At 48.7% G+C, this 20,963-nt stretch overlaps 2 protein-coding genes and 1 non-coding gene across 4 annotated transcripts in view; all 3 read left to right on the plus strand.

Annotated features, from left to right (window-relative positions):
- Positions 1–20,963, plus strand: part of LOC133344908 (uncharacterized) — an 842,858-nt gene that overhangs the window by 482,188 nt on the left and 339,707 nt on the right. The gene's annotated exons all lie outside the window — the stretch shown is intronic.
- On the plus strand, positions 696–20,823 carry LOC133344902 (uncharacterized). The gene is made up of 4 exons (XM_061555217.1): positions 696–890; positions 17,349–17,564; positions 18,768–19,121; positions 19,704–20,823. The coding sequence occupies exons 2-4, from the start codon at positions 17,487–17,489 to the stop codon at positions 19,923–19,925; spliced, it is 654 nt and encodes a 217-aa protein (XP_061411201.1). The 5' UTR covers positions 696–890; positions 17,349–17,486; the 3' UTR covers positions 19,926–20,823.
- On the plus strand, positions 6,054–6,124 carry TRNAR-UCG (transfer RNA arginine (anticodon UCG)). The gene has a single exon. It is a non-coding gene; the product is annotated as a tRNA-Arg (tRNA).

A 20,963-nucleotide genomic window follows, 5' to 3' on the forward strand; every position in this document is an offset into this window, starting at 1 on the left:
TATCAGACCTCTACTGATGAGTTGCATGCCCCTCCAGGCAGACTAGGCAGGTGTCAAGGGGTAATTCAGCATCTTGCTGTCAAAGAAATGTCATCAAATGTATTTTTCTTTTGTCAACAACATGTGTGGTGACAGCGTGATGCAAAATAGGATAAAGCTGTTACTTCTGAAGTCATACGCCCTGCGTTAAGTATCTCCATTTCTATTTTCTTTGGGTCTTTCCGTAAAGTCACATAGATAGGTTTGAATCTATGAATAGGAATTCCTGCAGTCACGAAAGCTTTAAGTCAAGATATCTCCATTTGTTCATTACATGTGGATTTGTGTGTCTGAGTTTGCTAAAGCAGAGGTGTAGTGAATCCAACAAGACCTAGATCTCTGCTTTATTGACCTGGTCAAGGCATATGCTACAATTATAAGGCCAGGGCTGTTAAACTGATTATGCATGCATATTATGCATATTATGCATGCATTATTCCCCAAAATCTTTGCTTTTGTGAGCAGGACATTGATATTTAGAAATGTACCTATTTTCCAGAACATTCCAGATTGATTCAGTGTTGAGTAAACTTGGAGTAACTTCTAGAACATTCTAGAACTTTCCAGTAATATAAATAGAAGTATAAATACAGGAGTTTAGTTCCAGCTTCCTAAGTGGATACATATTGGCATTTTTCTGAGATGGTATCATGAGGCTGCAAGCATCCGGCAGACGCATTTTGCGATGTCTGTGGCCAATTTATCAAGACAAGAGCAAGAAAGTATTCTGTGGAAGCATCTGCTACAATGTGTGAGGCCAACAAGGCATATTTCGGCATGTCTTTCGGGGATCAAGACAAACCCTGGGCACCTCATTTTACCTGCGTATCAATGCAAAAAAACTCAGGAAGGTAAGATGGACAATTGTTGCTTGGAATTTTATGGAAGAAATTTGTTAAAATATATATTTTTTAAGTTTTAATATTTTTTTAATGTTTTACAATGTTCAATGTTATTGAAAAATATGTATCATATATGAAAAATGTTGCAAGAATCTCTTACACATTAGTCACGGGTGAAATAAATATATTTTGTAGGATGGTAGAGAGGGTGAAAGAGAGCCGTAAGGTTCGCTAGCCCAAGAATTTGGAGGGAACCCACTGACCACTCAAGCAACTGCCACTTCTGCATGGTGGACCCTTCCAAACGTCGGACTGGCAAGAATCCACCTGCTATCACGTATTCGGATCTTCCTTCATCCATCGCCCCGGTGTCACACTACCATGAGCTCCCCGTACCCACTCCTCCGGAGAGAGAGCAGCTGTCTTTAGAAGAGAGCAGCAAGTCAGAGAGCGAGGAAGACGTTGTAGATCCAGATGACAATTTCAGAGGTGGAGCTGAGCAGAGAAACTCATACTACTCCAACCAAAAAGACCTCAACGACTTGATCAGAGATCTTGGTCTCACCAAGTCCAATTCCAAGCTTTTGACGTCTAGGTTCAAACAGTCAAACTTGTTGGATGAAAGTGTACAAGTCGCAGATCAGAGGAAGCGTCACCGACCTTTTTGCAGCTTTTTCACCCGTCAAGATGGGCTCTGATTCTGCAACAATGTGACCAGTCTGTTCGAGGCAATCAGAATCGCCTGTAACCAGAATAAGTAGCGCCTCTTCATTGACAACTCGTCTAGGAGTCTCAAAGCCATGCTGCTCCATAATGGTAACAAGTACTCGTCTCTTTCCCTGGCTCATTCAGTGCACCTCAAAGAGGATTACAACAGCATCAATACCTTGCTGGATGCCTTGAAGTATGATGAGTACGGTTGGGAGGTCATCGGAAACTTCAAAATGGTGGCATTCCTGATGGGTCTCCAAGGCGGTTTTACCAAGTTTCCCTGCTATCTTTGCCTTTTGGACAGCGGGGACACTAAGGCGCACTGCCACAGGCGGGACTGGCCACAGCGGACCGAGTTCTCTGTGGGGAGGAACAACATCAAGTGGTAGCCACTGGTGGACCCCCGGAAGGTGCTGATGCCAACACTGCACATCAAATTGGGCCTTATGAAACAATTTGTCAGAGCTGTAGATAAGGAGTCGGCAGCCTTCAAGTACATTCAAGACAGCTTTCCTAAGCTGTCTGAGGCAAAGGTCAAAGCCGGAGTTTTTGTCGGACCACAAATAAAGAAGATCCTGAAGTGCAATGAATTCCCCAAGAAGCTCACTATTAAGGAGAAAGCAGCTTGGGACAGCTTTGTTGCAGTGGTTCGTGGCTTCCTGGGCAATCACAAGGTCGAAAACTATGTAGAGCTGGTTGAGACTGGTGAAGAACTACAGCAAAATGGGCTGTAGGATGTCCCTCAAAGTCCATATCCTTGATGAAATATTGATAAATTCAAGGAGAACATGGGAACGTACTCGGAGAAGCAATGCGAGTGCTTCCACCAGGATATACTGGACTTTGAACGCTGCTACCAAGGACAGTATAACGAGAACACGATGGGAGACTGCATTTGGGGGCTGATTCATGAACGTGATTTACAGTATAATCATAAATCTCGAGAAACACTCACTTCCAAATCTTTTGTAGTAAAATTTGTATTACTTTAGTATAAATACATCTGAATTTTGATGCATATTTTGTTTTTTTTCTGACTTTATGTGAACGAAAAGCCACAAATTCACCTGTTTTATCATTGAAAGTAGGTAAATTTCTAAATATCACTGTCCTGGTCACAAAAGCAAAGTTTGTGGGGAATAATAGATATTTTCTATACCTTTTAGCATAAGCAATTAGGAAATAACACTTACTACCCAGGAACAAAAATTGTGTTACATAGTGTAATAACAATAAACAATTTATAATACGTACACGCATATTTCTCAAATCAGACGCAATGTTTCATCGAGAAATCAGAGGCGTGAAACCAGAGCTCAAAGTCCCTTGTATGTCAACGTGACCCAGATGAGAGCCGTAACAGTGGGAGAGAGTTTCAAATGGCTGGTGCAGCTATGGAGAAATGCCACGAAACCAAAATAGTATTGGTTCTGGGTGTGATGTACATGTTGTTTTATGTGCTCCGTATGATGCGTAGGCTCACTGTGATAATGAAGCTGTGTTCTCCCTTGGTCACTCACTCGGCCATAGTGCTAGAGAGCCAGGGGTGGTAGGAGTGTGCAGCGAGAGGTGGGAAAAATTGAATGGGAGAGGATGAGGCCACACATACTAACGATTCATGGGGACACAACTCGACACAGCTCAGCATAATTCAGACCGAGGTACGCCTCTGGCTCATTTATAACACTTTGCTTCCCACAAATCATCCAGGCCCTCAACGCTCCTTTACGTGAGTCACTGACCCGCTCCGACGTCATGTGAGTCACCTATATAAAAAATATATTCTCTCATGGCATACTAAATGTTCTCGCATTGTTTCCATTACATATGTAGGGACAGTGCGGAAAGAGAGAGACGGTGCGTGCGTGGAGATAATGAAGGGATAGGGACAGTGCGTGGCCAGGTGGTCACGAGGGATAATTACAGGAGGGAACCATGAGGGCGTGGCCGGGGGCGGGGCGAGGCCACACCAGGGGGGAATAAAAGGCGGAGTCTGAGAGAGCTCGGGGCTGCACTAGATTTGGGATGGACTGGTTCAACGCCGCCGTCGTTTTCGGGCCGTCTCTGTCTCCGTGTCGTCGCTGTCTCCATGCGGTAGTTGCTTGGGTGCTGTCCTAGCCAAAGCATCTGTAGTTATCCTAGCCCAAGTATCTGTTGTTATTCTAGCTCCGTACTGTATGCTAGTCATAGCTAAGTACTGTAGGATATGAGAGTACGTTATCTGCACCCTAATAAATAAACAAGAAAGACAAGAAGTGTCCGAGAGTCATTACACATACATAAAGCTTTGATGACGATCATACTGTATTATCAATATGTAGATTTGTTGACAGAAATTATTTGAATGTATAATTGGATATATTCATACTCATGCATTTCAGAGAAACGAATTATTTAGCTTCATAATTAAGTGCTTTGATGTTCTTTTCCACTGATAGCCATTGCTGAATATTGTTACCACAGGATTAAAAACTGCTGTGAGTTTATTGCTTGATAGTCATCCCGATTAATTTTAATGGCTGTCGTTTTTTAATAGCCCGCCTGTGTGTTACTGTGAGTGTATTTGTATTGCGAAAGATGGTGCAACCAGTACATAACTGAGGAAACGTATTTATCAAAGTTGAAATGTCTCCCTGTTCAAACGGGCATTGGATGGAGTTCATCTCCTCTGAATATAAACATCAATCACTGGCAGACATTTCTCATTCGCTGTGCAGCACCAGTCTTTTCAATGGTCAATCACTTGTGATTTCCCATAAAGTGGTAATCATCTTTAAAACCCCTGGAGGGATGTTTGGCTGAGATTTCCCCTGGCCAGCATTTTAACTTGTAACCTTCCACTGGTGAGTCAAGCATCCGATTCATCTGCCAAGCCAGACCATAAATAATACACCTACACATTAGTTTCAGTCCTGGTGTTCAGTGTTGATACACTGGAGATATACAATGTATACCCAAAGTAAAAACTGTTTAGAGAACATTAATTATGTATCGGGCCTATGGGGCCCTATCAACTCCAAGTGTTATTTTGTGTAAAAAAATTACTGGACACATTGTTCAAGCATATAATGCCCAGTGGGTGTCAACAACAAAAAATATTACAAATTACAGCATTCACCTTAAACGCACCATTAAATAATAGTGGATACTCTTTGGTTCTTTCGGTAAAGTCACATAGCTTCAAATCAATAATAGTGGATGCTAGACATATTTGCTTGGTGGAAAGAATATTTCAGCTCCATTACCAAATAGGAAAATTGCTGGCTCACTCCATTACACACACGTAAGTCAGTTCAGTGTATTTTCTTATTTATAAATGACAGCGTAATACAACTCTTAATGATGCATGCCTGCATTGTACATTGTGTTTGATGGCTTACTGGTAACAAGCTTTATTAAGCCACATTGCCCATGGTGAGAATGGAAGGCGACTGTCAAGATTATGAGCTGCTATCCTGGCTTTTGACCAAGTATGTGTGGGTTTAATTACTGCCGACACAGCATTCTGCTGCAGTGTTTTTCGGGCCAATAACAGCTTCCCAGAGGGTAGCACAGTGGTTAGAGTGCTTGGCTTGTTATTTTACCTTCATAAGCATTGTTACTGAATATTACGAGCACCACTTTGTGAAAATTCTACAGTGGATGTCCTATAAAGAGATGGGAGCCATAAAAGGAAATGTCCACCACTGACATAAATGGAGATGACCATTACCCACTGCTCTATTGAGCTAGGATACACAAACTTTTGACTTTGATATATAGCAGAGTGAGGCAAAGACAAGTGACACTAATGCCTCTCAAATATTGGAGTTGATTGACATGTTAGGGCATACTACAGAAATGTATTGTGCTTTTTTGCGTGACACTAGGATATCAAATGGATGTCCTGTTTAGTGTCACGTACTTTTTTTTTACCAAAGTTGATTCCTCAATATCTGAAATATCCATGGGTGCTGAGAATAGGTTTTCCCATTTTTTCTGGCAACAAAACAGGTGTTAAGATGTTAAAACACCAAACTGAAACATTTTACAAGGAATCATGTCTGTATTAACCACAATACTTGTGGTCAGAATGCAAAAAAAAATACTGATAATATATGCATTGTCTTTGAAACTGATTGGTCTACAATCAATGCTTGTCTTTGTGCTGTACGCCTTTTGGCGTCCTCTGGTCTAACACCGATTTGAGACGAGGCTCAAAAGAAAGCTGTCTCTGGTGTGGACCAATCAATATTTCCAAGAATAAATAAATTGGGAAAGCATTATAGGATCCATCCACATGTATTCTTGTTATTTATTTTTGTTTCAAAAAAATAAATTTTGCTTGGACTCTGTGCAGACTCGATGTGTCCAGGGCCCAGGGCCAACAGGAGACTGAGTGGGGTGACGAGGGAGAGGAAGAAGCTGATGACGAAGTTTCACCCCGTACCGAGGTGGAACTGCGCCCAGATAGAACCACCATGGGGATGTAGCTCAGTGGTAGAGCGCACGCTTCGCATGTGAGGCCCCGGGTTCAATCCCCGGCATCTCAACGAGGTGATATTTTGCCAGTGGACAATTTTACTAGAAGGAATATGCGTGGCTTGTTTTCACTCGTTATGGTTGCTGAGCACAGATCCGGAAGACCAACATGTCATAGGGTCAGCAATGAATAGCACTGCAATCAAAGTTGTCGTCGATAAGAGTTCACATAATACAGGTAGGAACAACAGTTCCACACTGCCCACCAGGGATTATTTGTCTGTCTGTCGTGCGTAGCCACGCCCTCAAATTGTATTTCATAGAGCGCTTCGGGCGGGCTTAGCACCACGTGACGCGCCGCCCCACGTAGCGTGACACGGATCGCACGAATGCGCTGTCCAACCAAGTTCCTACCTGCCCACTCCGAAGGAACGTGTTATGTTTAGAGCAATTAACACCGGATATGAACTTTTCGAGATCTTATAATTGCAGAATTAGTAATAACATCTTCCAATGGTGTTTTCCCTCGATTGAGAGTAGTGCAAGGTAAGACGAGCGTTTGTTGTCCATGGTTGATCGGAGACAGTTTTTTTTTTTTACAAAAAAAATCTGATTTAGCTTCGAAAAAGAATGCTTCCCCTCCACATTTATAAACATGCGTTTAGAGTATTTGGCTGCAATTCACTTCCACGTGACAAGCCACTCAATTGAGCTATCGTTTGTGGCCAGGTCGCTTGTGAAAAAGAGCGAAATAGTTCAGTGGGACTTACCTGGTAAAAAAAAAAGTTATATACAGCGTGAATGTGCCTCATTTTTCTCAGTGATGCATGTCCCACTATATGTACAGTATATTCTGTACAGCATCGTGTGTCTCACAGCTGCTATACAGATGCAGTATAGAAAATGTAGAGTGAATTGTATTGTACCGTGGTCACTTCAACAGTCTTCTCTCAGCCGACACATTATCTGTGACCTGTGTTTGTTTAATGTAATTCTCAAAGCTGGAGTAATAGTTTACAGGCTTGGATCAAGGGTCATGTTGGTCATAGAAGTCGTTGCACCATACTTGACCAGCCTGGTCAGTGCAGGTTAGTGAAGTGGGCGGGGGGGGAGGACTAGTTTCACCACTGATGTTAGCCATGGCTGGGAATCGAACTCAGGTGGCCACTTTCATGGTGCAGTTTACCAGCCACTGTGTCACTGCTGAATTAAAAACAAATGTCCATCCTATATTTTGTGCAGTCATTGGCGAGCATGCTGAAATATCAACTCATTATACGTGAAAATCTGGTCTAATCGGAGATGGCTGAAACCTGGATTCGAATCAAGAAATTCAGGTCAAAGCAATTGAGCGTAGTCAGCTCAGTTGCCTCCGACAGGGATTGAGCCCCGAGAGAGCCACCCAGTTACGTCTGTGCTGCACAGCAGAGGCATTGCTGTATCATCATAGCCACACGTCTGCAAGGGGGTAAGCTGCTATTGGAACACTTCAGCTCTGGCACTCACATAAGCAGGGGACGGATGCCCCAAGCCTGGGTTCTCCCTTGTGCATATACGAGTTTTAGCTGGCATCCTCAGTAGGCCATGAGCCATCTGTGCCTCTTAAAAGCGACGTTGTTTTGACTGCGACATTCTCACTGCCACGGAACCCACGAGTGGCAGCAACGGCAGCTCCTGAAAGATTAGCAATTCAAAGTACCTGCTTTAAATTAAGAGTGCCATGTCTTTGTTTGGGATTCACCACCTGGGTGAATTATCAGATGAACGATCTTCATAAGCGTGTGCATGTACAGCTATGTAGTATGCAGTAAAGTGGCTCAAGAGTGGTTCTTTATTAAAAATCCATGCATGAGCCAGCAGTGGAAACTCCATATTCTTATTATTGTAATAAAAGGACTCGAACACTTCTTTCTGTCTTCGTGTCTTTATTCAGGTTCACGTCTTTACCCACACGGCACTCTGTTATAACTCCTGTATTTGTAGCCCCCGGCTATTCACTGCTATTATAGCTTCCTCACCCCTCTGACTCTCTGCTTCATCTACTGTAACCTCCTCCCTGCAGACTTGCTGCTACCCCTATGTGCAGACCCTCTGGCTGTCACTGTATGCAGACCCGCTGCCCACTCTCTCTGTGCAGCCCCGCTGCTGACTGCAGCCTCCTTGCTGCTTCGGGTCGGTCACCGCTGGCCAACGGTGCCGATCCTCGCTTCCCCCGTGTTCGTGGCGATCTCGCCACACCCCGCTTCGCCCTACGTGGCCTTCCTCTGTTCCTGGCTCCCAGTCACTCCCCCTGCTCTTCCGGTTCCCCTCCTTCTATACTCAACCCCTCTCCCCCCACGTGACCTAACTCCTCCCCCCCTGACGGCACCTCAGAAGGGCCGTTTACAACCGCATTACATCACCCTCCCCCCTAAAGAAAATCCAGCCGACCTCGGCTGAATTGCAACCTGAAAAGCAATGCGGGTGTAAAGGGCCAACACGCAAAAAGACACGAAGCATTGAAGAACATTATAACAATAACACAACACAACACAATCTAACGAAACGTGAGGGATTTCGAGCGAGTACGGGTAGCCGGGCCGTCCCGGACGGTCGGCGGCCCACCCGCCGAGCGGGAACGTGGAAGGGTTTTAGGGGCGACGGGCGCAAGTTCTTCCGTCGCCATTGGAGGCCCGCCACTGTCCCGCTCGCGTCCAGAAACATCCCGTACTCGCGTCCGCGGAGGGATAGGAAGAGCTGCAGGTCCCGTGGGTTCTGCGGCTCCGGTCGGCGTCCCACAAGCGGAAGGTCCTCCTCCCTGCGCTGTCACGGCCGGCTTGTCTGTGAAGGGTACGACAGGCGCTCTCGCAAGGTCAGCAGACACAGGCAAGGGCGAGTCGGCAGCAACAGACCCCGGCAAGGCAACTTGGGGAGATGACGCATCCGGCCGTGGGGCAATGTATGGCTTCAACCGGGACGTGTGCACGAACCAACGCCGTGCACCAACCTGAACACGCGCCGACTGTGGGTTGGGAACCTCAATGAGGCGGACCGGACCCTGCCAAGGTCGATGTAATTTAGGAGATGTACCTGGCCGCACCTGTGGGCAATGAAGCCAGGCCAGGTCCCCCTTTTTCCAGGGACACTCCCCCTTTGAACGTCGGGCACACCGCTCATTCCTGGCCTGAGCCTTGGCAGTAGCCATGCGGGCATTTTCCCTCGCCTCAGCGACACGCCGAACGTTGTCCTTAATATACTCAGGAAGAGGCTTAACAGGCCCCCTCGCACCGGTTCCCAACTGGTCATGAATCGGCGGCACGTTCTCACGGCCGTACATAAGGAAAAACGGCGAGTATCCAGTAGCCGCGTGCGGCGTCATGCGATACGCCGAAAGCACCCCAGGGATATGCAAATCCCAATCAGATTGGTTTTCCCCGACTGTATGGCACAGCATGGCGGACAGAGTCCGATTCAACCGTTCCACCATACCATCCGTTTGCGGGTGGTAGGGGGACGTCCGTATCTTTTTAGTTCCAAGAGCCGCACACACCTCCCCCAACAATTTAGACGAAAAGTTACGTCCCTGATCCGTAAGGAGCCTCTCCGGAGCCCCTTTGTCCATTACATACCCAAATAGAAAGGCGTCCGTGATAGACGCCGCTGACTGGTCAGGCAAGGGCCAGGCCATCGGCCAGCGAGAGAGGTACTCCACCCCCACCAGTAAATACTTATTTCCTTTAGCTGATGGCGGAAAGGGTCCCAAAATATCTAACGCCACCAACTCATTAACCCGAGATACTTTAATCGATTGTATCGGCGGAACATATGGATGTTTAGGCGGCTTACGGCGGGCACAATCGGGACACGCGCGAACGTGACCGACGACATCCGTCGTCATGCCGTGCCAATAATAGTCTCGTTGCAGCGTCAATAGGGTTTTCTGCACCCCCAGGTGTAAAAGTGTGTCACAGTGCAAAGATCTAATCAACTCATAGCGCAATGACGCAGGCACAACGAGACGCCAGTGTTCCTGTATCCCTTCCCTCCACATCAGTAACCCATCTCGGAGAGCAGTTTCCGAATTACCACCCGCACCGACTTCCTTACCCGCCTTCTCCGTTCGTTTCCGTAACGACACCAAAGAATCGTCCAACATTTGCTCCCGAATCCACACAGACCTTGGAAGACGCAAAATCCCGTCAGCCGGTCCCCCTTCAACCGGTCCCGGTGTAAGCGGAGGTTCGAGAACATCCACCGCCCGCGCGACAGGCTGAGGGGGGGGCTGAGCCGGTCCACACCTATGCGTCCCCGACGCACACGCACAAGGGGATTGTTGCGGCAACCTGGACAGTGCGTCCGCGTTAGCGTGACGCACACCCTTCCGATGGTGAATTTGGAAGGAGAATTCTTGCAACGTGTCCAGCCATCTCGCCAATTGTCCGGATGGCTGGTCCATCTTAAGAGCGTACTGCAAGGCCGCATGGTCCGTTCGGACAATAAACGACCGACCGTACAGATACGGTCGAAATTGGCGGAGAAAATACACAATAGCCAAAAGTTCCCTGCGAGTGACGCAGTAACGAGTTTCCGCGGGAGACAAAACCCGACTCCCGTACGCCACCACACGCTCAACACCACCTTTTGACTGGGACAACACCGCCCCAATCCCGGTGTCACTCGCATCAGTATCCAGAATGAAGGGATGTTCAAAATCCGGATAATCCAACGTCGGCGCAGTAGCCAGTAGGTCGCGCAGGCTCCGAAACGCCGCCTCCTCCGGCGGTCCCCACACAAATTTGTGCCCCTTCCCAGTAAGGAGATGCAAAGGCCTGGCGATAGTAGCGAAATTCGGAACAAACCTCCGGTAATATGAGGCGAACCCCAAAAACCGACGCACATCACCCACCGTGGCGGGGGTTGCCCAATCCCGGACACACGCAGTTTTCTCTGGATCCGTGGCCACCCCGTCCGCACTAACAATATGTCCCAAGTATCGAACGGAACGTTGCAGTAGATGACATTTCTTAGGCTTGAATTTCAAATTAGCAGAACGCATTCTGGCAAAAACGGCCTCCAACCGCAATAAATGCTCATCAAATGTGCGGCTGAAGACAATAATATCATCTAAATAAATGAGACATGTCTCCCACTGCAACCCCGTCAATACCAACTCCATCAATCTCTGAAAGGTGGCAGGGGCTGCATTCAACCCCATCGGCAGACAGTTAAATTGGAACAACCCCTGCGGCGTACGGAACGCTGTCTTTTCCCGCGAGGGCTCGTCAAGGGGAAGCTGCCAGAAGCCCGAAGAGAGATCTAGCGTTGAAAAAAACTTAGCCCCTGACAAGGCGTCGAGAGAATCGTCCATACGCGGCAGGGGATACGCATCTGCCACCGACACTTTATTTAACTTCCGAAAATCCACACAAAATCGTAATTTACCATCTTTCTTTTTAACCAACACGACAGGCGCACCCCACGGGCTATTAGACGGAGATATAATATCCGCTTTCAACATGTCTTCCACTGCCCCTCGAACGTGCTCACGCTCAGCCGGACTCATCCGACGCGAGTTCAAGCGGATAGGGGCCGCGTCCCCCGTTTCGATGTGATGAGAGAGCAGCGAGGTGCGTCCCAAGTCCAAATCGTCCGAGCTAAACACATCGGAATAGCTCGCTAATAATTTATGAATCGCACAACGCTGCTCAGCGGAAAGGGCCGAATTTTCCGCACATAATTCGGCGATCCAACGATCGTCCACCCCTCCGTCGTGTGAAACACCACCCACCAGCCCCCCGTCCGGAATGTCACTCTGAGCCGTAAACGCCGTAGTGGCGTGTGCCACAACGGTACCAGCCGGCACACACACGCTTTCAGAAGTCGCATTTAACACCTGCAAAAACGGGCGCTGATCCGGACGGACAATGGTTTGCGCCCCCACCAGTGCCAATCCGCCCGTAACAGCGGCGGACGGCGACAGCAAAATTCCACAAGCACTCTGCCGACCCGGAACCGGCTTCCGGTATCGTAGGGGAATGAGCATCTGCGAGCCAGGTGGAATATCAACTGAAACTTCCGATAACGCCTGCACCTGGGCAACCGGAGCCGGTCGCCCCCAGGTGGACTGTAAAAACGCCAATTTGCGGCCCCCTGGCAGTTCAATGCAATTTTCATTGATTCTAATTAAAATGGGCATCTTAGCCAAAAAATCCGTGCCCAACAAGCAAGGAACCGCCAGGGACCTCGAAATTAACACAACGCCCGAGGCCGAGACCCCCCCGATAGAAATATTAGCGTCCACCTGTCCCACGATGCCCATACTACCCCCGTTCGCAGCGATGCAGGAAGCGTAAGCCGGCCTCACGGCCCCCGGTGGGATGTTCAAAAGATGGAATATGACATCCGAAATAATGGTCGCGGACGCCCCGGAATCCACCAAAATACGCACGTCCACCCCTTGGATCGACCCCGGTACAGTGGACGAACCTGTAGCGGCCGCGACAACCCGCCGAGCCAACTTACGCCACTGCGTTATCGAGCGACAAGGCGCAGATACTGGCCTCCCATATTTTAGAACATCCGCGTCGCACAACAACGGCGATGAGTGAGGTGTCAGGCCTTGCCGGGTGTCTGGTGCGCACCGACTTGCCTGTGCCGGAGGGTCTTTCTTTGGGACGTCCGCGATCGAGGCCTCCTGCTGGGGCGGCCCCGGAACCCGGGCCCAGCAGTCCCTGGCATAGTGGCCCCGACGGCCGCAGCGGAAACAGTCGACGTCGGGTCGGCGCGCAGCAGGCACCCCGTCCCGACGTGGCCGCGCCGGCGGCGGAGCCCGCGGCCCCGGCTCGCTTCGAGCCGGCCACGGAGTGGAGGCGGCCGACAGCTCCTTTGGGCCGGTCGCATCCGGCACGTACACGGCCTTTGTAGGGTCCCACCCTACGGCCCCCCCATCGACGACAGGACCGCCCGTCCACGCCGTGACTTGTTTCCAGCGGCGGAGATTGAACTGGGCGTCCAAACACTTGGCCGCGGTCCGGGACGTGAGTTTCTCGTGACCGCACGCCGGCATAGGAATGCCCAGATCCCGGGATAACTCTAACATCTTCCCCAAGATGAGAGGTTCCAGCAGGTCAGGCTCCGTCTCCGGGTAAGCGGCCATCGCGAGTTCCAGCACGGCGCCCCTGTACGCTACAGGCGACTCCTCCGGTGCGCGTTGCCGCTGCACGAAGCGGCGATGGGCGTCATCCGGTGGCTCGTACGCGTCCGCCATTTCGTCGAACACTCCACGCAATGTTTTCTTCTTCGCAGCTTTTATAGAGCGAAAAAAACGAACAGACTCATCGTCAAGGAGAGTCGGAAGCACCTCCAGCGCCTCGGCGTCCGTCCACCTTGCCGTTCGTACCGCCGCCAAAAATCGACAAGCGAACGCACTCCAATCGCCCCCGATGGAGAACTCCTTAACAGTTGTAAGGTGACGACTGCGGCTCCTTGGCCTGCTTCCGTCCGTCACCGACTCTTCCGGCGGCAAGTTCAGCAAGGCGTCGCAACGCGGTGTCTCCAAGATGGCGGACGATCCTCGTGGCGGCCCCAAAATGGCGGCTTCCCGCCTTCCGTGGTGCGCCACGCCCAAGATGGCGTCTTCACGCCGCGTGGTCGATGGCGGCGCCATCGAAGACGACCCGGGCTCCTGCCGATCACCACCATCACCTACCAACGCCGCCCTTGGCGTGACAAGGTCACACAACTCCGTGATGACGGTTTTTAGGGTCGCCAGTTGCTCCGCCATCCGGGTCCATCTTAAATCTTCGTCCTTCAACGCAGATGGGTCGGACGCAGCGGCAACCTCCTCCACACCCGGGCCCTCACGGATCTCTCCCTCCGCCGAAGTGAAGCCGACCTCAGGAGGAAGATCGTCGTCGTCCGATGATGAAGCCGACGCCGGAGATGGGATATTCTTCTTCCTCAGTTGTTTCGCCATGCCGTTTCACTTCTGACTCCAGTGTAATAAAAGGACTCGAACACTTCTTTCTGTCTTCGTGTCTTTATTCAGGTTCACGTCTTTACCCACACGGCACTCTGTTATAACTCCTGTATTTGTAGCCCCCGGCTATTCACTGCTATTATAGCTTCCTCACCCCTCTGACTCTCTGCTTCATCTACTGTAACCTCCTCCCTGCAGACTTGCTGCTACCCCTATGTGCAGACCCTCTGGCTGTCACTGTATGCAGACCCGCTGCCCACTCTCTCTGTGCAGCCCCGCTGCTGACTGCAGCCTCCTTGCTGCTTCGGGTCGGTCACCGCTGGCCAACGGTGCCGATCCTCGCTTCCCCCGTGTTCGTGGCGATCTCGCCACACCCCGCTTCGCCCTACGTGGCCTTCCTCTGTTCCTGGCTCCCAGTCACTCCCCCTGCTCTTCCGGTTCCCCTCCTTCTATACTCAACCCCTCTCCCCCCACGTGACCTAACTCCTCCCCCCCTGACGGCACCTCAGAAGGGCCGTTTACAACCGCATTACATTATGATGCTCTATCACAAGGGGAACCGATGTCGATTTTCCACAGGGCTGTACCCATTTTATCAATCCTCGGAAGATGATCCGATATACCAACAACGGACAAAATGTCCATCACTCTGATAGACGTTTAGTTAAACAGCTCTTACGAGTGGCAATGAGAATTAGGATTTCCCGAGCAACCCTGTTCACCACGCAAGATACGGGTCACTTGATTTCCCAGAAGTCTGCTTGCAGCGCATGTTAGAATGGAAGTTGAAGCCAGATAAACGATGCCGTTTTATGCACGTGTACAGTCACTGTTTCCAGCTCACGTAGTCATTGAGGCGGTGCTCATCTCCTATGTACAGCCTTTGGCCAGTGGTGAAAAATCCGCGTTCACATGGTGGGGGCGAGTCACGCAAAGCGGTAACTCATTTACATCTACCTCTCCGCGTGGGCATTTAATGTGAAGTAAGATGATGTGGGCTTTGTGCGTGAGGGCTGCAATAAGGATGCTGCTATACGCAATGTTCGTCATGTTGCTGCCTACAGCCGTCTCGCATTTCCCATCCAGCCCCTTCACCGAGGACGATAAATCCACTACCATCCGACAGCGGTCACGTGTTGGCGATCAACATAGACTCATCTGTTGCTGAAGTGTCCAACTATGTAATTTTCGGGTCTGCTCTGCTCTATCGGCCCATCTATTCGTCGATCGTCCTCTGCCACTCTTAGCTTCCACTATGTACCGTACATAGCCAATCGTGCTAATCAGAGGTGTGCGGGAAGGACAACAAACTGAATACAAAAAGCAGTTCCAAAGAAATTCGTTTTCCACTAGAGTTGCCCTGTTGGTCCTACTAATTACCGCACAGTACCGGAAGCCCTCGTTTAACATGGTAGATGTGTTCATGAAAAGTGCCGCGTTAAGCGAAACATGCATTTAGCGAAAAACTATTTCACCATCAACGATGTAACGATAACGTTTGGCGAGATACGATGTACACACACAGTAACATGGTGGGACAAATAACAGAGGCAACGCTGCCGCGTTATATTATCATTACGCATACTGTAGCGCTCAACCACGCAACTCGTAAAAGTAGTTCGTCGTCGATCGTTTAGAAACCGCATTATAACGGGGTAAGCATTCTTTGTTGTAACGGTACGCGTTTCGGGTTGTGCGAAAAGTGCTCCCTAATGGAAGAACCGCGTCATTGCGAACGCACGTTGTGTGAACACGCGTTAAGCGAGAACGCACCGTATGGCAAAGTCTCACAAAGCGACCCCCCCCCCCCGGCCACACCCCAAACTCACAGCCGCCCCCCACCCTCGCGCACCCCATCGACTAGCGCGCGTTTTGATTAGCCGCAGCCCACGTGCCAGCCAGCGCATAGGGAGGGGCAGGGAGTGGGCACTGGGAGTCCGGCACGTGGGTGGTGATGCGCGAGAGGGCCGAGTTGGGGGGCGTTGGGGGAGAGCGCGAGTGGGGGGCGGGGGCTAGGGGAAGGGGGGCGAGTGGGGTGGGGGGGCCCCCTTTGTCGTACTTTGTGGTACGACTTGGATCCTTGCCATTTTTGCTCTTTCTGGATTTCGGTTTGGCGCTATCACAGTGCTGGACGGTGCCAAAAGGAGTACCTGAGCACGTGGTGCAAGCCGTGCTATGAAGAAGGCCAATTGCCCGAAACGTCGCATATTATATGTTTTGCTTTGAAGGGCATAGTGCTATTGACGCCCGTGTTGAGTTTGTGTTATTATTATTGTTTGTGCTGGTGCACTAAATATATACTGCATTTTTAATCGCAGAGATAAAGACATTGTAACCAATCAAAATCCAGGAAGCAGAGTTTTCCCAGAAGAGCCGAGAGGACTAAGACAGTTTAACGATTGAACAGTATAACGATTCGTATTTTTTGGCGCTTAAATGCCTCTACAGCATATCATGTCAACCATTGCTTTGCTCTGCCACAGTCTGAACTAAGGCGAGCCCCCAGTGGGAGCCATCTCTACGCAACACTGGTCTACAAATGGGTAAAAAAATGTTAATAAATAAGATTTACCTTCATTGGGCGAAAAAAATATATAAGTGTATATCAGCATCTCAAAGCTCCGGATAACACATTCGCAAGCAGTCTACAATGGTTGATTAACAGACGGGTGTATATTCTGCATATCGAGGTTGTTCTACAATCTACATGAACTGAAAGGTCGGTGTGATCATTACGCGTGAGTTTGGCTGTGTTTTAAAGTAAGGGCAGGTGTGAGTCACCCTGCGATAGCACTGCGTGAAGAGCCACCTGCGGCTGGGCTATAATGCAGTGTTCTGCTGCTGTATTTCCGTTGCATGCAACTGAATCGCTCCTTATGTGGATGCCTATAACCAGTTGTGGGCAGTTGCGCAACTGCCCATGGAACGTGCAACTTAATTGGGGTCAACGTTGGTCCAACGGTTCCAACCACACGCCAGAGTTTTGCCCAACGTTGGGATTTTTACTCGGTGGTTGCTAGAAACGGAGTTAACTTTAAAGCCACCGGCGCAGCGATTTGTGGCGACATTCCTCAATTGTAATTTCCTTGTTGCGCATCTGCAAGCGCGGATGGACAAAGCGGTTGCGTTCAATTAAGTTGCGCTCTTTCGAGATAGTTGTTTGGGTAACTTATTGATCGCTCGGGTGAGGACCCGACGTAAAGGACAAGCAGGTCATTGGGATTACGGCCACGAAGTGTGGTTAACTGTGGTTAGGGCTAAACTAAAACCACCGTTCAGTGCAGTGTGGTCATTTACATAAGCACCGTGGTTATATAATGCGTGTAAATGTGTGACAGGAGGAGAAGCCACGTCGCCCTCTTATAGTTATCCTTGTGACGTGACCACGAACGCACGGGTGATTTGAAAATAATTGCACGCAAAAAGGTGCGTCTCGTGACTTCTTAACAAGGCTTAAGTCTCTCGCTCAAATCACAATGGGAGAACGCAACGTGAAGACTACGGCGGCGTTTGAACTCAAGTTCTCTCCCAGGAGGACTGAGACAACCGCGGAGGTGAGTGGCCACCGACCGACTCTGGCAGAGCGAGCGTGGGTCCGTCTGTTGGTAGCGGTTTTCGGTTCGAATCCAGCGACGACGACGACAATAATGTAATAATACGCGGGGCAGTCGGCTTCACAGTGGACTTTAAATATCCCCCCCCCAGACGTGATGGGCAAGGGAAGGCTCGCGGTGATGTAAAGCGCTCCGGCGTTAACGGCGTTTTATATTTGAAAAAAAACATTGTTGTTTTTGTTAATGGCGATGTGGTGTGATGGGTAGCCCACTGGATTTGCAATCCAGAGGTCGCCAGTTTGCGCGGCAGTTGAAACAATGAGCAAGCTTCTTAAATCTCCCCCGCCTCTGTCCACCCAGCAGTAAAAGTCCACCACGGGCAATCTGCAGGTTGCGTGTGGTGAGGTTGAGTGTGGGCACTCCCACCTATTCCAAGCTGGGGCGCTGCGGTGGCGAGATGCTAACTACCTCGCCTGGTATCGAGGCGTGCGTGGGATTCGATCCCGACCCCTGACGCCTGTCTATTTGAAGTTTGCACGTCTCTCCCCGTGGTCGCATGGATTTATCCGGGTCCTCCGGGTTTTCCCCTCCACATTTAGAATTAACATGCGTTTCGAACATTTGGCTGCCACGCATTTCAAAATGTTAAGTCACTTTGTTATTCATTTTTTGTTCCTGGGTAGTGCTATTTCCGAATTGCTTATGCCTCAAAAGTACAGAAAATGTCTATTATTCGCGACAAACTTTGCTTTTGTGACCAGGACAGTGATATTTTTAAATTTACCTATTTTAAATGAGAAAACGTGTGCATTTGTGTCTTTCGTTCACATAAAGTCCTGGTCAATAAAGCAACGTTTTTGGGGAATAATGGCCATTTTCTATACTTTTTGGGCATAAGCAATAAAAAAATAACACTTAGTACCCAGGAACAAAAATTGTGTTACATAGTGTAATAATTGCATAATTGTCCAATGACATGATGCTGATAGCACCATTAACAATATAACGTCGAATTGCAAAAAAAATTATAACATGAAGATGTGTATGTACATACATTGACATGACTGGATGCTCAAGGAATGTTGATACTATAAGGGTTATTGTTAATATTATAACATGTTCAGATCAGTTAATGACACTCAAGCCTGTTTGCAAATGACATGTAATTTATAAACACGTTAAAAATATTTTTTTTCTCCATAGGACACATTGGATAGCTTTGACCGGGCTGTCACTCACTTCCACAAATGGATCATTGATACGGTAGCAGATATCGATGCAGTCCTCCAGCAAACCGATGAGGAGTTTTCACAAGCTGAGGCCAGCTTGGACAACTTATTTAAACCCTTAACTAGAAGCATGGCAACAGACAGCCTGGAAGATTATGTGATTGACAGTTGTGAATGCCCCAAGAAAATTGCTAAAAGCCACTGGGATGGTAGCACCGAACCTCGTCATGATATTACTTCTGAAGACAAGCAGCAATCCAAGCTTTTCAAGCGGCAAGAAATGCAAGATGTGGAGGATAACTGCACTTACCAGAAGCCTCAGGAACAGGTACACTTGAAGACCATTGCTTGTGTTGCGATCGAAACTTAGTGATATTGTTATTATTTTGATTATTTTTTCTATCTACGTGGCTTTACCGAAAGACCCAAAGAATAGGCTATTAATGTATATACTCGTTATTCATATTCCTTTTTTATATACCTTGGTTCGATTATTAGAATTGCCAGTGCTAGACATGATGTATGCGCGTTCATGCAGATGGCACCCATAACATTGTAAATATTAATCATCTTCAGCAAAAATCAATCCACTACTGGTTAAAGGCTCCCCAAGTCATCAATATCGCTGATAGTTCTGTGATGCAACAATCCACCCAGCACCGGCACACACGCGGATTTCATCGCTCGACTTCCCCGGTGGATGTCCACTTGGATGCATTCCATTCCTTGGCTGCCACCCCGTCACTAATCTTAACCACCGGTCATCATCCCTTCTAGCAACATGTGCTGCCCAAACCCCTTGCTTTTCTTAACAGTATGAATTGTGAAATTAGGAACACGTGCATTTTGCAAAGAGTAAATGAAGCTAAATCCATCAGGGTGACCCTCTGCTTCTCTTCTTTGCTTCCAGCTGTACGTCCATGGCCCTGACGAAGACGTGAAGGTGCTTGATGCCAGCGGCTCTGATGAGAGCCATGAGCGCGCTGGCAAAGTGCTGCACCCCGTCAGGAAGCACCTGCTGAGCGCACGGCCATGTCGATACCTGCGCAGACCAAGTGGCATTGGACAACACCGCAGCTGGTTTAGAAGGCTCATTTTCTCAGGGTGCATGGCTTCCTCAAAGCAACAGTAACATCAAAATAGTATTACCTGGGACAGTTTGCAGACGTGTTTCATTAAATGAATATTACCAAGAGCCATGGATATGCAGAAATGCTCATTTAAATGTTGTGACCCTGAGGTCATGAAAGGGGTTGGGGGGGGGGTTGGACTGATTCAGATGTCACGCACCACTGATGTTAAGTATGTCTAGAAACTAAACGCAGGTTGTCAGGTCCACAGCACAATGCGTGAACCAATGCACCATCGCTCCACCCAATTACATTAATTATAATAACCAAATTAATATACCAGCTGGTTGGTGTTCTGGCAGAGCACTCGCAGTTTGGAAGTCATGTATTTACATCCTGATCTGAGGTTAACGATCACACTTTCCCATTTGCTTGCATAATCCAGCAGCTGCTGCGGGGAATGGACAAACATCATACAAGGCAGAGAGAGAGAGCGGTGTCATGTTTGTGAAGTCCAAGTGGACTTGTAGCTGGGCTAGTGGATTTGCCACCGGCTGGCAATGGCAGTTTAAGGACCGGCATCTGTAGAAGATGATTATGAAGGGTGCCACTGGGTTGATAGTGGTGGCTGCCCTCCAATAACAACAGGCGGTGGAGGAGTAATGCGCCGAGTAAACAAAGACCCAGGCGGTGTTTAGGCAGCAAGTGGGGTTGTGGAGGTCTCAGTTGGTGTACAAATTGGCCCACTTTGGCCTGAAAACCCAACCATAGCACATGGGTTTGTCCTTTGACCATCTGTCAATAAGCCTTTAATGCGTGTGGTAGTAAAGAGCACCAAGTCAACATAGAATGCCACTGTGACGCCACCGTCATTTAGTGGTGAATGCTGTACGTAATTGCATTTGTTGCCTGGGGTGGTTCTTGTACACGTTGACCACAATAAATATAATGAAAAATATAGCTGTGACTTTAGTGTTTATTTCTATTCAATGACGTGGATATTTGTTGTATTTTACAAAAACGAAATAAAAATTAATCGAATCCATGCATAGCGGGTGTATAGGTACAGATTGAAAATACCTCACCACCGTTGTCACGAA

This window comes from Lethenteron reissneri, chromosome 20 (genome assembly GCF_015708825.2).
Source record: "Lethenteron reissneri isolate LAM-NWPU_2019-01 chromosome 20, ASM1570882v1, whole genome shotgun sequence".
NCBI lineage: Eukaryota > Metazoa > Chordata > Hyperoartia > Petromyzontiformes > Petromyzontidae > Lethenteron > Lethenteron reissneri.

Coding starts and splice junctions, on each gene's coding strand:
- LOC133344902 (XM_061555217.1), top strand. CDS start 17,487: ATGGGAGAACGCAACGTGAAGACTACGGCGGCGTTTGAACTCAAGTTC. Junction 17,565..18,767: donor GGACTGAGACAACCGCGGAG/GTGAGTGGCCAC, acceptor TTTTCTCCATAG/GACACATTGGATAGCTTTGA. Junction 19,122..19,703: donor ACCAGAAGCCTCAGGAACAG/GTACACTTGAAG, acceptor CTTTGCTTCCAG/CTGTACGTCCATGGCCCTGA.